Genomic DNA, 14581 nt, shown 5'->3' with positions numbered 1-14581 from the left:
GCACGCCCCCTCCCAATCACCCAAATTCAGGATAGATTTGGCCAGCTCCATGGGGGAAGGGGACAATTGTGACTGATTGATTTTTAGTGGGATGTGACAAACGCAAAACACGCTCTGGGAAAAAGAGCTTCCTGAAATGTTGTGTAGGCCTGGTGTGAATCAATGATATGTATGTATCTAAGATACATTTATGGATTTTGGAAAGGTAATTCTTTTCTTTCTTTTTTTTTGGTTTCTGGCTTAAGTATTATTTTTTTAAAGTTTTAATTTTTATACAATTTTTAAAGGTCATTTTCCATTTACATTTATTACAAAATTGTTGCCTATATTCTTCATGTTGCACAATACATCCTTGATCCTATCTTACACCCAGTGGTTTGTACCTCTCACTCCCTCACCCCTATATTGCACACCCCCCTCCCCCCACTGGTAGCCACTAGTTCTCTATATCTGTGTTTGCTTTTTTTGGTTATATTTACTAGTTTTGTTATATTTTTTAGATTCCACATATAAGTGATATCATACAGTATTTATCTTTCACTGACTTATTTCACTTAGCATAATACCCTCCAAGTCCAACCATGTTGCTGCAAATGGCAAAATATTGTTCTTTTTTATGGCTGAAGAGTATTCCAGTGTATATATGTACCACATCTTCTTTATCCATTCATCTGTTGATGGACACTTAGGTTGTTTCCATGTCTTGGCAATTGCAAATAATGCTGCTGTGAACATTGGGGTGCATGTATCTTTTCGATTTAGTGTTTTGGGGTTTTTTTTTGGATATATACCCAGGAGTGGAATTGCTGGGTCATATGGTAGTTCTATTTTTAGTTTTTTGAGAAACCTCTATACTGTTTTCCACAGTGGCTGCACCAATTTACATTCCTACCAACAGTGTACAAGGGTGGAAAGATAATTCCTGAACCCATGTATTTCATGATGAATTATTAACCTTAGAGTTTAGAATTGGAAGACACCCTAGAGGTCTAATAATAACCTGTATTCTTCTGAGGAAGGAAGAGACTAAATATAGGATGCACTTTGGTTTTTCTCATACAGTTTAAGTTATATTTTTGGGGTGAAGTCTTTGTACTTAAACCCAGCATTTTACTTGTACCTGAAAAAAAAACATGTGTACACTGGCATTTCAATAAAGCCCACTTTATCCCACTTTATATTACCCCAAATAAAAAATATGTAAAATCTTAATTTTATGTAATTGAATAGCACAGTGTTTGGTCAAAAAGTAGTAGTGTAATGCCTTTTTTGAGCAAATGAATGAATTAATGAATATGTTTTTAGATATTCCAGAATGAAACTACCGTAAGGGCTTTAAATAGGATCATATTAATAATAGGCATATGACTTCTATGGTAGGATATAACATTTCTACTTGGACACCCTGTAAATCATCATCAAAGAAATTTTATCAGTCTGCTTTGCAGTATTTTGTCAGATCTCCTACTTAACAACCAATAACAAACCAAGTGAATAAAAAAATACCAAAAAAGGCTTATGTTCCTAGTAACATTTTATTGAGGAAAGGGTAACATTAACAGGAAAATTTTCTAACTTTATGAGAGTTGCAGTCATTTCCGGTCCTCTGGCCCTTCACCTTTGCCAGTGAGTGGTAGCGGCATGTAGGAAGAAACAGTGGCAGGGAGATCCATGCAGTTATCGTTCGTGATAAACTAAGAACAAATCTGAAACAGAGTCTTTAAAGATCAGCAATCATCGTGGAGAGTAGAGGCCAGCTTCTTAAGAAGTTTCTGCAGGTAGTTTTACCCCATGAGATTGCATGATCCTCCTTTTTTTTTTTAATACCTAGTGGTATTAGGTGGTATGAGCTTGGTGGCCATCATTTCTGGGAGGAACTGAGGACCACCCTGTGGTCAAGGGACTATTTGCATACACAATTGGAATAGCCAGGACAGACTGGAAAGAATGAATAAAGCAAACAATATTGTTGCTATAATCCTGTTCAGTAAGCCCCCTGATCCCATCGGAGAAGAGGACAAAGAGCACGCTGGAAAGCCCACAGGGGGACTGAGCTGACACTGAAGTCTGTATTTCTTCAGCACATGCTCAGATTATCTTCCAGGGAAGAGGCCCAACTCACCCCATTGGTGTTGGTGATTGCTTGGCTGGCAAAATGGGCTGTGGCACAAGTTATGCAAAACTCCTAAAGAGAGAAGATGATCAGCATGGCTGAAATTCCTTTCCCAGCAAGCTGAAATCAGGAATAAACACAATGAAATGTTGACTAAATCAGGAGGGCTTCACCCAGGCTTCAAAAAGTTCTGATTCATCAAATATACTATTGCTTGTACTCACCTAGCTCTGGGACCATTTCTCTGTCATCACGTGCTTATTTCAGGGGCATGTAAATTAACTTTGGAATTTCTTCAAAATGCCAGAAGACTTCCCTTTTTGCCAGTAGACTGTTTTATTTAGAAACATTAGAAAGGAAGTAGAGTTTTTTTCTTTGCAGTGGCTTTCTTTTTTTTTTCTAATAAAAATTTACTTGCTCATTAAAATAAAAAAGTAAATCAAGCAACACAGAACACAGCCAATCATCCCAAATGCCACTGCCCAGAAATGAGCTAAATTAACATCTGAGACCTGTTATTCTAGAACTTTATGTATGGGCAAAAGGCAAATAGAAAAGTGGATGCAGGGACTTCCCTGGCGGTCCAGTGGTTGGGACTCTGCGCTTCCACTGCAGGGGGTGCAGGTTCGATTCCTGGCCAGGGAACTAAGATCTGGCATGCCACGTAGGGCAGACAAAAAAATAGAAAAAAAAACAAAACAGAAAAGTGGATGCATGGAGAGACAGCAAGAGAGAGAAAAAAAGAGAGCGAGCAAGGGAGGGAATGAGAGAGCAACAGAGGGAAACACCATTTTTTAATAATGGAATCATTTTTACTTCCTATTTTGAAATAAAAGTATTACCTGATTTTAAAAGAACAAAAAGAAGTCAAGTTTACGAAATCCATGAAGAAGTTGACATCATTTTAAACCCACAAGTTTCAGTTTGAGGCAGTATTAGATGATTGTTTATTATGAAAAATGAGAGATTAACATGCTTGTTTTACCTCTCATCTTCTCTCTTCAACTTCCAGTTTTTGTGCTTTTCACGAATCTCCTTACACAGCTTCTCCTTGTGTTTCTACATTCTTGATTTAATCTACCTCGTGTATGGTTGAATATTACTAGTCTTTTTTTTTTTTAGCAGCAGTGCCCATGTGTGTTATTGTTTTACTGAGAGTATCTTCTTGTTGCTTTTATACTTTCACAAGGATTTTGTTGGACTTGTTATTCTTTTTTTAATTTTTTAAAATTTTAAAAAAATTTTATTTATTTGTTTTTGGCTGCGTTGGGTCTTTGTTGCTGCATGCGGTCTTTCTCTAGTTGTGGAGAGTGGGGGGCTACTCTTTGTTGCGGTGCACGGGCTTCTCATTGCGGTGACTTCTCTTGTTGTGGAGCATGGGCTCTAGGCATGCAGGCTTTAGTAGTTGTGGCTCGTGGGCTCAGTAGTTGTGGCTAGCAGACTCTAGAGCGCAGGCTCAGTAGTTATGGTGCACGGGGCTTAGTTGCTCTGTGGCATGTGGGATCTGCCCGGACTAGGGCTTGAACCCATGTCCCCTGCATTGGCAGGTGGATTCTTAACCACTGCACCACCAGGGAAGTCCCTGGACTTGTTATTCTTGAGTCACATTTTATTTTCATCAAAACTCTGTAGATATTGCTCCATGATTTTCCCTCACTGAATGTTGTTGTAGTAGAGACTGAGTCAAGCTGATTTGTTTTCCTGCTTGTAAGTAATTTGATTTTTCTGCCTAAAACCTCAAAGAATCCTTTTCTATACCTTATGCCTTAACAAGGATACATATATTTCAATATGTATCAAAATCAATATTTATATCTATGTATCTATATCTGTATCTCACTTATTTTGCATCTCTTTCTCCTAGTATAGGTTATTCTCATTCAGTGTGCAAATTCAGTTACTCTTTTATTTCCGGGAGCTTTTTTTCCCAGTATTTCTGTATACCCTTTAGGAGTCTTCCCTATGTGACTACCCATGAGATGGACCACTAAGGGGTGCCCTTTCTGCCGTAGTCCATCTACAGAGGTGACTCTCCCACTTTATTCTCTAGTCCCAGAGATCACATGACCAGGAGCAGGGCTGGAATAGAAAAAGGGATTTACTACTAGAGCTGCTGTACAGTAATAAGAAATAAAAAATAGATCTACTCTAAGTGAGTGGAAAGAGGGGAGGCACATGGTAGGTGATGGGATACTTACCACTGCCCAGTAGTCTTGATTAGGCAGCCCATTAATGCTCACATCCACCAGCAACAGAATCACCCCAATAAAGGCAAAGACGGAATTAACAATGTTCATTCCTAGGCTGCCTTTTATCTGATGGAGATGGCAGGAAAAATAAATCATACATAAGATGAGTGAAATTAAATGAAATAAGAAGCAATTAAATCTAATGGTTCTTAATCTTTGAAATCTTGAAAAAAATTTTGAAGTTGAAATGATTTTTTTCCTCTGCCCTTCTGGATAGTTACCATGAAAACTATTCTATATGCCTCCTAAATGTAGGGTATTTCTAAAATCTGTAGAAAAATGTAAATAATACAAAGCAGAAGCTCATTATTATATTTGTCTAAGCCTCATGCACAATAACAATTATATTCCCTTTTTAAAACAATAAAATGACAGACTTATAATGAGCATTTTTTTCTGTGACAGTCACTGTATTAAATCATGTAAATGCGTTATTTCATAGAACTCTTACAACCACTGTATGAGGTAGTACTATATAGCATCCAATTTTATAGATGGAAAAGTATATACACAAAAAAATCTGTGCTGATAAATTTAGGAATTAATGAAACCCTTGTCTTTCTAAGGACTAGATAGATTTAGAATGAGGAACTTGGTTGGCTTTTGAGGGTAGGGGTAAATGGGCAGATTATAAAATGTTCCCCAGTTTCTACAAGAAGACTTTGAAATTCAGCAGAATAATTGTGAAACCAAGTCCTCAGCTGACTTGTTAGGAGTTCTTTGGAATGTGCTACTGCTTCAGCATGCCTTAGATAGTCTTCTGAAGGCCTCTAAAGGGCTCCTAGAAAAATCGCTTTAGGTATAATTTTAGCTGTCTTCTCCAAATGGACAGATTCTATGCTTGGACAAGCATAGTTAGAGGGAAGGATCTCTAAATCATGCAGTGAAAGGATGTTTTATTTTGTTTTTGTATTACCACAAGAGTCGTTAGTCAAGATTAGACTGATTTATTTTATTTTTAGTCTAGTGTAGTCTAGTCTGGGAAAGTATGAGCAGCATGACTCTGTGTTCCTACTTTCCCGTTCTTCCCTCTTGTGCTGGATTAAATATAATCTTGAAACCACTTCTGTTCTAGTTGTCTCTAGTTCTTGGCAAACCATTTTCTTTCTCCTGTTTCAAAAGTGGACCAGGAGATTGCAAAATGTGGAGCGCTGTGACAGAGAGAATTGAAAGTCCTGTCTCAGTGATTTATGGACTCTTCTTAGGTACTGAGCTAGGTGTTTTTCATGATGATCTAAAGAACTATAAAGCAAAAGTCAAATCTGAATAAGACTAGGAGATATGCACAAAGAAAAAATAACAATACAAGGCAAGGCAGAACTGAGAAATAGCAAATGCAGAGTAGAGTCTTTGATACTGAAGTGGCAAGAGGATGTTCCCTGGCTTCTTTGTTTCTGCTTGGAGTTTCTCCGGTGCAGTGTGACCCCACTGAACCAGGGAGCCTTGGAAGTAAACAACCCCATCTTTACCAATTTCCACTCTTGTGAACTAAAGAGTCGGGATGTTGAGCTCCACCATTTCGAAGTGGCAAATTGTGTAGACATGTGAAGGCATACATACCATGGAGGCAACCCACAGATACTTTTGGGAGAAAAATGCTCCCCTTCTCATTTTCTGAATCTGCCTTCTCAATTTTTTTACCCAAATAAATTAATCTTTAAAGGGGTTTAAAAAGTAGAAACATTCTAACTTACCAGACAAGGGGAAAACTGCTTGGATGCCGAAATAAAGAGTGCTCCAGTAATAGTGAACTGTAGAAATAAACAAATTTATTTGTGAAATGATGGGTCCTTTGATTGTTCCTGGGAAATACTTCTCTATATATGATGAAAGGTTGACCTATTTATATTTCCCTCTCAAAAATTCCTCTCGTACTTCTCAATTTTTTGGAGTAACTCTTGAGGTTACTATGTCCTTTTGACATCCTTTTCTTTTTTCTCCTTAGTTTCTCGCATAAAAAGACCTCATTCCCTTGTAAGTTTTCCTTGTTCTGATGACTTCTGACCTCACTGCTCAGTCTCTTCTCATGATCAACTGCATATTTTTAATCATGTTCCCGATCACCTCTTTTTGCCACTGTCCACCCAGCACATACATTTCCATCTAAAATGTAATAGGGAAATAAAACTTTGGTTTGCTGGTTACTTGATCAGTGTAAACTTTAGGGTGTGAGATTTTGGAGATTAATCCTTTGTCAGTTGCTTCATTTGCAAAATATTTTCTCCCATTCTGAGGGTTGTCTTTTCATCTTGTTTATGTTTTTCTTTGCTGTGCAAAAGCTTTTAAGTTTCATTAAGTCTCATTTGTTTATTTTTGTTTTTATTTCCACTACTCTAGGAGGTGGGTCAAAAAGATCTTGCTGTGATTTATGTCAAAGAGTGTTCTGTCTATGTTTTCCTCTAAGAGTTTTATAGTGTCTGGCCTTACATTTAGGTCTTTAATCCATTTTGAGTTTATTTTTGTGTATGGTGTTAGGGAGTGTTCTAATTTCATTCTTTTACATGTAGCTGTCCAGTTTTCCCAGCACCACTTATTGAAGAGGTTGTCTTTTCTCTGTTGTATATTCTTGCCTCCTTTATCAAAAATAAGGTGACCATATGTGTGTGGGTTTATCTCTGGGCTTTCTATCCTGTTCCATTGATCTATATTTCTGTTTTTGTGCCAGTACCATATTGTCTTGATTACTGTAGCTTTGTAGTATAGTCTGAAGTCAGGGAACCTGATTCCTCCAGCTCCATTTTTCGTTCTCAAGATTGCTTTGGCTATTCGGGGTCTTTTGTGTTTCCATACAAATTGTGAAATTTTTTGTTCTAGTTCTGTGAAAAATGCCAGTGGTAGTTTGATAGGGATTGCATTGAATCTGTAGATTGCTTTGGGTAGCAGAGTCATTTTCACAATGTTGATTCTTCCAATCCAAGAACATGGTATATTTCTCCATCTATTTGTATCATCTTTAATTTCTTCCATCAGTGTCCTATAATTTTCTGCATACAGGTCTTTTGTCTCCTTAGGTAGGTTTATTCCTAGATATTTTATTCTTTTTGTTGCAATGGTAAACAGGAGTGTTTTCTTAATTTCACTTTCAGATTTTTCATCATTAGTATATAGGAATGCAAGAGATTTCTGTGCATTAATTTTGTATCCTGCTACTTTACCAAATTCATTGATTAGCTCTAGTAGTTTTCTGGTAGCATCTTTAGGATTCTCTATGTATAGTATCATGTCATCTGCAAACAGTGACAGCTTTACTTCTTCTTTTCCGATTTGGATTCCTTTTATTTCTTTTTCTTCTCTGATTGCTGTGGCTAACACTTCCAAAACTATGTTGAATAATAGTGGTGAGAGTGGGCAACCTTGTCTTGTTCCTGATCTTAGTGGAAATGGTTTCAGTTTTTCACCATTGAGGACGTTGTTGGCTGTGGATTTGTCATATATGGCCTTTATTATGTTGAGGAAAGTTCCCTCTATGCCTACTTTCTGCAGGGCTTTTATCATAAATGGGTGTTGAATTTTGTCGAAAGCTTTCTCTGCATCTATTGAGATGATCATATGGTTTTTCTCCTTCAATTTGTTAATATGATGTATCACGTTGATTGATTTGCGTATATTGAAGAATCCTTGCATTCCTGGAGTAAACCCCACTTGATCATGGTGTATAATCCTTTTAATGTGCTGTTGGATTCTGTTTGCTAGTATTTTGTTGAGGATTTTTGCATCTATGTTCATCAGTGATATTGGCCTGTAGTTTTCTTTCTTTGTGACATCTTTGTCTGGTTTTGGTATCAGGGTGATGGTGGCCTCATAGAATGAGTTTGGGAGTGTTCCTCCCTCTGCAATATTTTGGAAGAGTTTGAGAAGGATAGGTGTTAGCTCTTCTCTAAATGTTTGATAGAATTCGCCTGTGAAGCCATCTGGTCCTGGGCTTTTGTGTTTTGGAAGATTTTTAATCATAGTTTCAATTTCAGTGCTTGTGATTGGTCTGTTCATATTTTCTATTTCTTCCTGGTTCAGTCTCGGCAGGTTGTGCATTTCTAAGAATCTGTCCATTTCTTCCAGGTTGTCCATTTTATTGGCATAGAGTTGCTTGTAGTAATCTCTCATGATCGTTTGTATTTCTGCAGTGTCAGTGGTTACTTCTCCTTTTTCATTTCTAATTCTATTGATTTGAGTCTTCTCCCTTTTTCTCTTGATGAGTCTGGCTAATGGTTTATCACTTTTGTTTATCTTCTCAAAGAACCAGCTTTTAGTTTCATTGATTTTTGCTATTGTTTCCTTCATTTCTTTTTCATTTATTTCTGATCTGATCTTTATGATTTCTTTCCTTCTGCTAACGTTGGGGTTTTTTTATTCTTCTTTCTCTAATTGCTTTAGGTGCAAGGTTAGGTTGTTTATTCGAGTTGTTTCCTGTTTCTTGATGTAGGCTTGTATTGCTATAAACTTCCCTCTTAGAACTGCTTTTGCTGCATCCCATAGGTTTTGGGTCGTCGTGTCTCCATTGTCATTTGTTTCTAGGTATTTTTTGATTTCCCCTTTGATGTCTTCAGTGATCACTTCGTTATTAAGTAGTGTATTGTGTAGCCTCCATGTGTTTGTATTTTTTACAGATCTTTTCCTGTAATTGATATCTAGTCTCATAGCGCTGTGGTCGGAAAAGATACTTGATACGATTTCAATTTTTTTAAATTTACCAAGGCTTGATTTGTGACCCAAGATATGATCTATCCTGGAGAATGTTCCATGAGCACTTGAGAAGAAAGTGTATTCTGTTGTTTTTGGATGGAATGTCCTATAAATGTCAATTAAGTCCATCTTTTTTAATGTATCATTTAAAGCTTTTGTTTTCTTATTTATTTTCATTTTGGATGATCTGTCCATTGGTGAAAGTGGGGTGTTAAAGTCCCCTACTATGATTGTGTTACTGTCGATTTCCCCTTATATGGCTGTTAGCATTCGCCTTATGTATTGAGGTGCTCCTATGTTGGGTGCATAAATATTTACAATTGTTACATCTTTTTCTTGGATTAATCCCTTCATCATTATGTAGTGTCCTTCTTTGTCTCTTGTAATAGTCTTTATTTTAAAGTCTACTTTGTCTGTTATGAGTATTGCTAACTCCAGCTTTCTTTTGATTTCCATTTGCATGGAATATCTTTTTCCATCCCCTCACTTTCAGTCTGTATGTGTCCCTAGGTCTGAAGTGGGTCTCTTGTAGACAGCATATATACGGGTCTTGTTTTTGTATCCTTTCAGCCAGTCTATGTCTTTTGGTTGGAGCATTTAGTGCATTTACATTTAAGGTAATTATCGATATGTATGTTCCTATGACCATTTTCTTAATTGTTTTGGGTTTGTTATTGTAGGTGTTTTCCTTCTCTTGTGTTTCTTGCCTAGAGAAGTTCCTTTAGCATTTGTTGTAAAGCTGGTTTGGTGGTGCTGAATTCTCTTAATTTTTGCTTGTCTGTAAAGGTTTTAATTTCTCCGTTGAATCTGAATGAGATCCTTGCTGGGTAATCTTGGTTGTAGTTTTTTCCCTTTCATCAGTTTAAATATGTCCTGCCACACCCTTCTGGCTTGCAGAATTTCTGCTGAAAGATCAGCTGTTAACCTTATGGGGATTCCTCTGTATGTTATTTGTTGTTTTTCCCTTGCTGCTTTTAATATTTTTTCTTTGTATTTAATTTTTGATACTTTGATTAGTATGTGTCTTGCTTGGCATGTTTCTCCTTGGATTTATCCTGTCTGGGACTGTCTGCACTTCCTGGACTTGATTGACTCTTTCCCTCCCATATTAGGGAAGTTTTCAGTAAAGCCTTGCTTGAGGTATTTGGGGAGACTTGTTCAGGTGTCCCAAGGATTCTTCAAAAAGTACTACTGCATAGGCTTGCATGAGCATCCCCTGAGAGCCTCCAAGACTCTTAGAAATAAATGCTGTAACTCTGACTTCAATGACTGTGTTTTGCAAATGGACCAGTTCTCTGCTTGGGTAATCCGAATTCTGGGGAAAGTATCAATGAAGAAAAAACAATTTATTAGGCATTAACAATATGCTTGATAATTTCTAAGCACTTTACACTTATTGTATGTGTAATCCTCCCAAACAACGGGATGGAGACGTAGAGACTTAAAGAAATTAGGTATCTGTCTTAGTCTGTTCAGACTGCTGTAACAAAATACCACAGACTGAGTGGTTTATAAACAACAGAATTTTATTGTGCACAGTTCTGGAGGCTGGGAAGTCCAAGTTCAAGATTCCAGCACAGTCACCTTGTGGTGAGGGCCCTCTTCCTGTTCATAGCCCGTGCCTCTGTGTCCTCACATGGTGTAAAGGGCGAGGGATCTCTCAGGAGTCTCTTTTATAAGGCAATAATCTCATTCACGAGCACTCCACTCTCATGACCTAATAAGCACCTCCCAAAGGCCTACCTCCTAATATTGTCATCTTTGAGAGGATTTCAACATATGAATTTTGGAGGGGGACAGAAACATTCAGACCATAGCAGTGCCCAAGGTCACACAATTACTGAGGGGCAGACCTGGGAATTTAATGCAGCAAATTGACTCCAGAGCCCATGTCTTAACTATCCCCTCAGGCTCAGCTTCACTTCTTCCATGAACTCTTGTTGATTATGCCAGTGAATTTAAGCTATCTTGTTTTTCTTTTTTAAATTCTGTTGTATCTTATGATATAAATCACACACCTTATTTCTTAGTTTTGTACTCATTTATATTGTTCTTTTTCAAATTGCAGGTTTGCAAACATTTCCTTATTGGCCCATCATGTATTCTCAGACAGTGGATACATCTTAGTACCTCTTAGTATACCTTCCTTCATCCTTGATAAACAGATTTGTGAGAGATAACTGTTGCTAGATTGGACCGGAAGTTAATTGTTTCTTCCAAAGTTTACATCTTATCTGTCCAGGAATACTGCAAATACAGTGATTGCTGTGTTTATTTCTTCAACAAGTAGCTACCAAATACAATTAAATTGAATCAGGATTAGAAGAAAACCCCACAGCTTCCTAAACAATGCTAAGAGATTAATATTTTTTGAATAATGAAGTTGAGACTCTGATAAAAGCTGTGAGTCTTCTCCCCTAGAAAACTGTTCTTCCGTATCCATCCGTACACACACCACACGTTTGCATACAACTTCAGAGGTGTCATGGGCTTCTTTTAGCCAGTTGTGGGTCTCAGTTGAAGAACTCCTGCATTAGACATTATTATTTGATTTTTAACTACCTCTTCTCCAGAGCAGCAATTCAAGCATCTGGCTATAAGCTTCCCACCCTCATCCTTGCCATCATCTTGATGAGGAGCAGTTAGATCTGGGTTAATACTGGCTTTCCTTTCTCCTGGTAGAACCCTGGATGTACCATTTACTGATCACAATTGCATATTGGCCAGACTTAGTAATTTGGTCATTTAGTTCATTCTGGATTTTTGGCCGCAGAACTATTTTAAGCTCTGAGTCAGTTGGAACAGGTGGTCCACTCGCATCCTATGCCCCTGCCCCCACCGCCCCCGAGGCCCCTGCACCGTTGTGGTGACTGGAGGCTACTAACAGCACAGAAGGTCAGTCTTCAGGGAGAGGAAGTAGCTTCTGCCAACTGGAGCTTTTAAAAAACCCAAGGGTACTTTAAAGCCCTTCTCTTGAGCACGTCTTTGGTACCGGTCAGACGGCTCCAGTGGCCGCCCACTCCACTCAGACTAAAAGTCAGAGTCTCCAGTCCTCCCAGCCTCACAGGATCTGGCTCCACCGCCCCTCTGCCCTTTTTCCCACTACTCCCTCCGTCTGCCATTCTATTCTACTTTATTTGCCTCCTCCCTGTTCTTCAGACATGCCACATTTTCCTCGAAAGATCTTCTGACTTTACCGGGAACCTTTTGCCTGACATCCACAAGGCTCACTCCCCACTTCATGTCTTTGCTCAAATGTCGTCTTCTAAGGAAAGCCTGCTCTCACCAGCTTGAAACTGCTACCCCCTCACTGCCTGGAGCTGCTTATCCCTTTCACACTTCTTTCCATTCTTTCCATATCTTTTATCAACTTCCAACACACTGTGTACCTTAATTCTTTATTATGTGTGTAGTCTGATTCTCCCACTAGGTTCTGAGCTCCATGAGGGCAGAGATTATGCCTGGTTTGTTCTCTGCCATATTCCCAGCACCTGTATGGGGCCAGCTGTGTGGTGTGCTAGTTTGTGCCAGTGGCCCAATGGGAGCAGGGAACTTCCTCTGTCTGGCAGGAGGAAGATCTGAGAGGCCACCTCCCAGCTTACATCTGCCTGCTGCAGGGGGACCAATGCTCAGTTTTACTTTCCTGTGATGGCTAGAAGAGTTCTGGCATATAATGGGCACTCAATATAATTATGGAAGCCTCTAGCAGAGAAGTTAGAGGTGCACACAGGGAGGGACAGTACCATTTGGAGGAGTTGTGTTAGTGGCGTGAAAGAGGTTCTTCAAAAGCACAGCAAAGGAACTAGTAATGCCACCTATGCCAGTGGAGTCTTCATGTACATGTAGGGCATATTTTATTTACAATGCCTCCATAAACTAGATTAGGAATGGTCAAAGTGCCGCTTATGGAATTGACATGCAGTTAAGTCATAACATCTCCATGGGCACTGGGTGAGGGGACAGCAGATGGAATGGCCCCTAGTTCTTTCACACCTGGTTTCCCCAGACAGCCCATTTGTAGTTCCTTCTGTTTTTAAGGCAGCCCTCAGTATGAGTTTGCCTCTATACAAATACCAGGCTTGAAACTAATCCAGAGACAGGATTGAGGGTGCCCAAAATATCCTTTGCAAAAGTGAGATCAAGCTAGAAGTGGTGGCATTTCCAGAATGTCAGTGTTACTGAATCATCCTGCTACGAAGAATCCTTTGTCACCCATTAGATTTTTGCTTGAATCCAAAGTAAAATGAATTTGGGGGTAAAATCTATATGCAGACTGATTATTTCTACCTAAAAGGGATACTGTTTCCAGGGTAGCATTCCAACCTTTCTAATGATTGGGCGTATGTCATGAGATCATAAACTTCTCTCCACCTATAGCTTATAAGCACAATAAAACCTTACAAATGCAAAATAAAAATTCTAGTAGTAAGTAGACTTACCCCTAGTGTCTTTGCTTCTTCTTTAAAGTTTGTAGCTGCTTCTCCTCTAGCTGAATTTACCATTTGTATATTTCCTGGACCCTGCCGACTGTTGGTGAAGGTTCCTGGAGAAGTGATGAAGGCAGGCTGACCACTCTGCGCTTGGTTTCCTAGGCTGATGAAACTCAGAGGTTGTTGAGACCCAGGAGCCATAGAGTAGCTTGGTGGGTAAGGATTAGGTTTGGTTTCACATATTCTGAGGTAGGCTGTTGGCTTGGATGACATCATTATGTCCTAAGTATTACAAAACATAGCAAAATGATAAATTTACCCAGAAAGGAAACTAAAGAAAATCTTGTCAAATGTCCATTATCTATGCAAATGAAGGAAAGCAAGTGAGCAGTTAATGGGCAATGACAACCAACATGAATGATTCTTATTTGACTTTGGAATCCTATACATCCTACAGTTTGAAAGAAGAGAAGGAGGGGAAGATGAGGATACATTTACTTTCCAATTCCCATTTGATTTTGTAAAGTGTTTATATATATTGATCTTCTGTGAGTTCATTGCATCTGAAGGACAACAGAAAGAGGGAAGAGATGGTGGTAGGCAGAATAATGCACCCTTCTCCTTTCCCCAAAGATGTCCATGTTCTAATCTAGGAAATTGTGAATATGTTAGGTTACGTGGCAGAGGTATTTAAGGTTGCAGATGGCGTTGAGATTGATAATCAGCTGACTTTAAAAAAGGGAGATTTTCCTGGATTATTTGGGTGGGCCCAGTGCCATCACAAGGGTCCTTAAAAGTGGAAGAGGGAGGTAGAAGAGAGTCAGAGAAAGAGATGTGATGATGGAGGTAGAGTTAGAGAGATGCTGTGCTGCTGGCTTTAAAGAGGAGGAAGTGAGCCATGAGCCAAGGGATATGGTGGCCTCTAGAAGCTAGAGAAAACAAGGAAAACAGATTCTTTCCTAGAGATTTCAGAAAGGAATGCAGCTCTGCTGACACCTTGATCTTAGCTCAATGAAACTGGTGTTGGATTTGTAACCTACAGAACTGTCAGATGATGAAGTTGTGTTGTTTTAAGCCTCTAAGTTTCTGGTAATTTGTTATATCAATAA

The 14581-nt window shown here is 38.8% G+C and overlaps 1 protein-coding gene across 1 annotated transcript; it reads right to left on the bottom strand.

Moving 5' to 3' along the window:
* Positions 1-1836: 1836 nt before the first annotated feature.
* Positions 1837-13748, bottom strand: MS4A12 (membrane spanning 4-domains A12). Its single transcript, XM_061203782.1, is given in 5 exon segments — positions 1837-1938; positions 2123-2233; positions 4312-4428; positions 6057-6113; positions 13482-13748. Coding segments are annotated over 5 exon segments (654 nt in total).
* Between the last annotated feature and the right edge of the window lie 833 nt (positions 13749-14581).

Source organism: Eubalaena glacialis, chromosome 10 (genome assembly GCF_028564815.1).
Source record: "Eubalaena glacialis isolate mEubGla1 chromosome 10, mEubGla1.1.hap2.+ XY, whole genome shotgun sequence".
Lineage (NCBI taxonomy): Eukaryota > Metazoa > Chordata > Mammalia > Artiodactyla > Balaenidae > Eubalaena > Eubalaena glacialis.
Note: the sequence above shows the minus strand (reverse complement) of the source record. Positions and strands in the feature narration are given on the sequence as shown.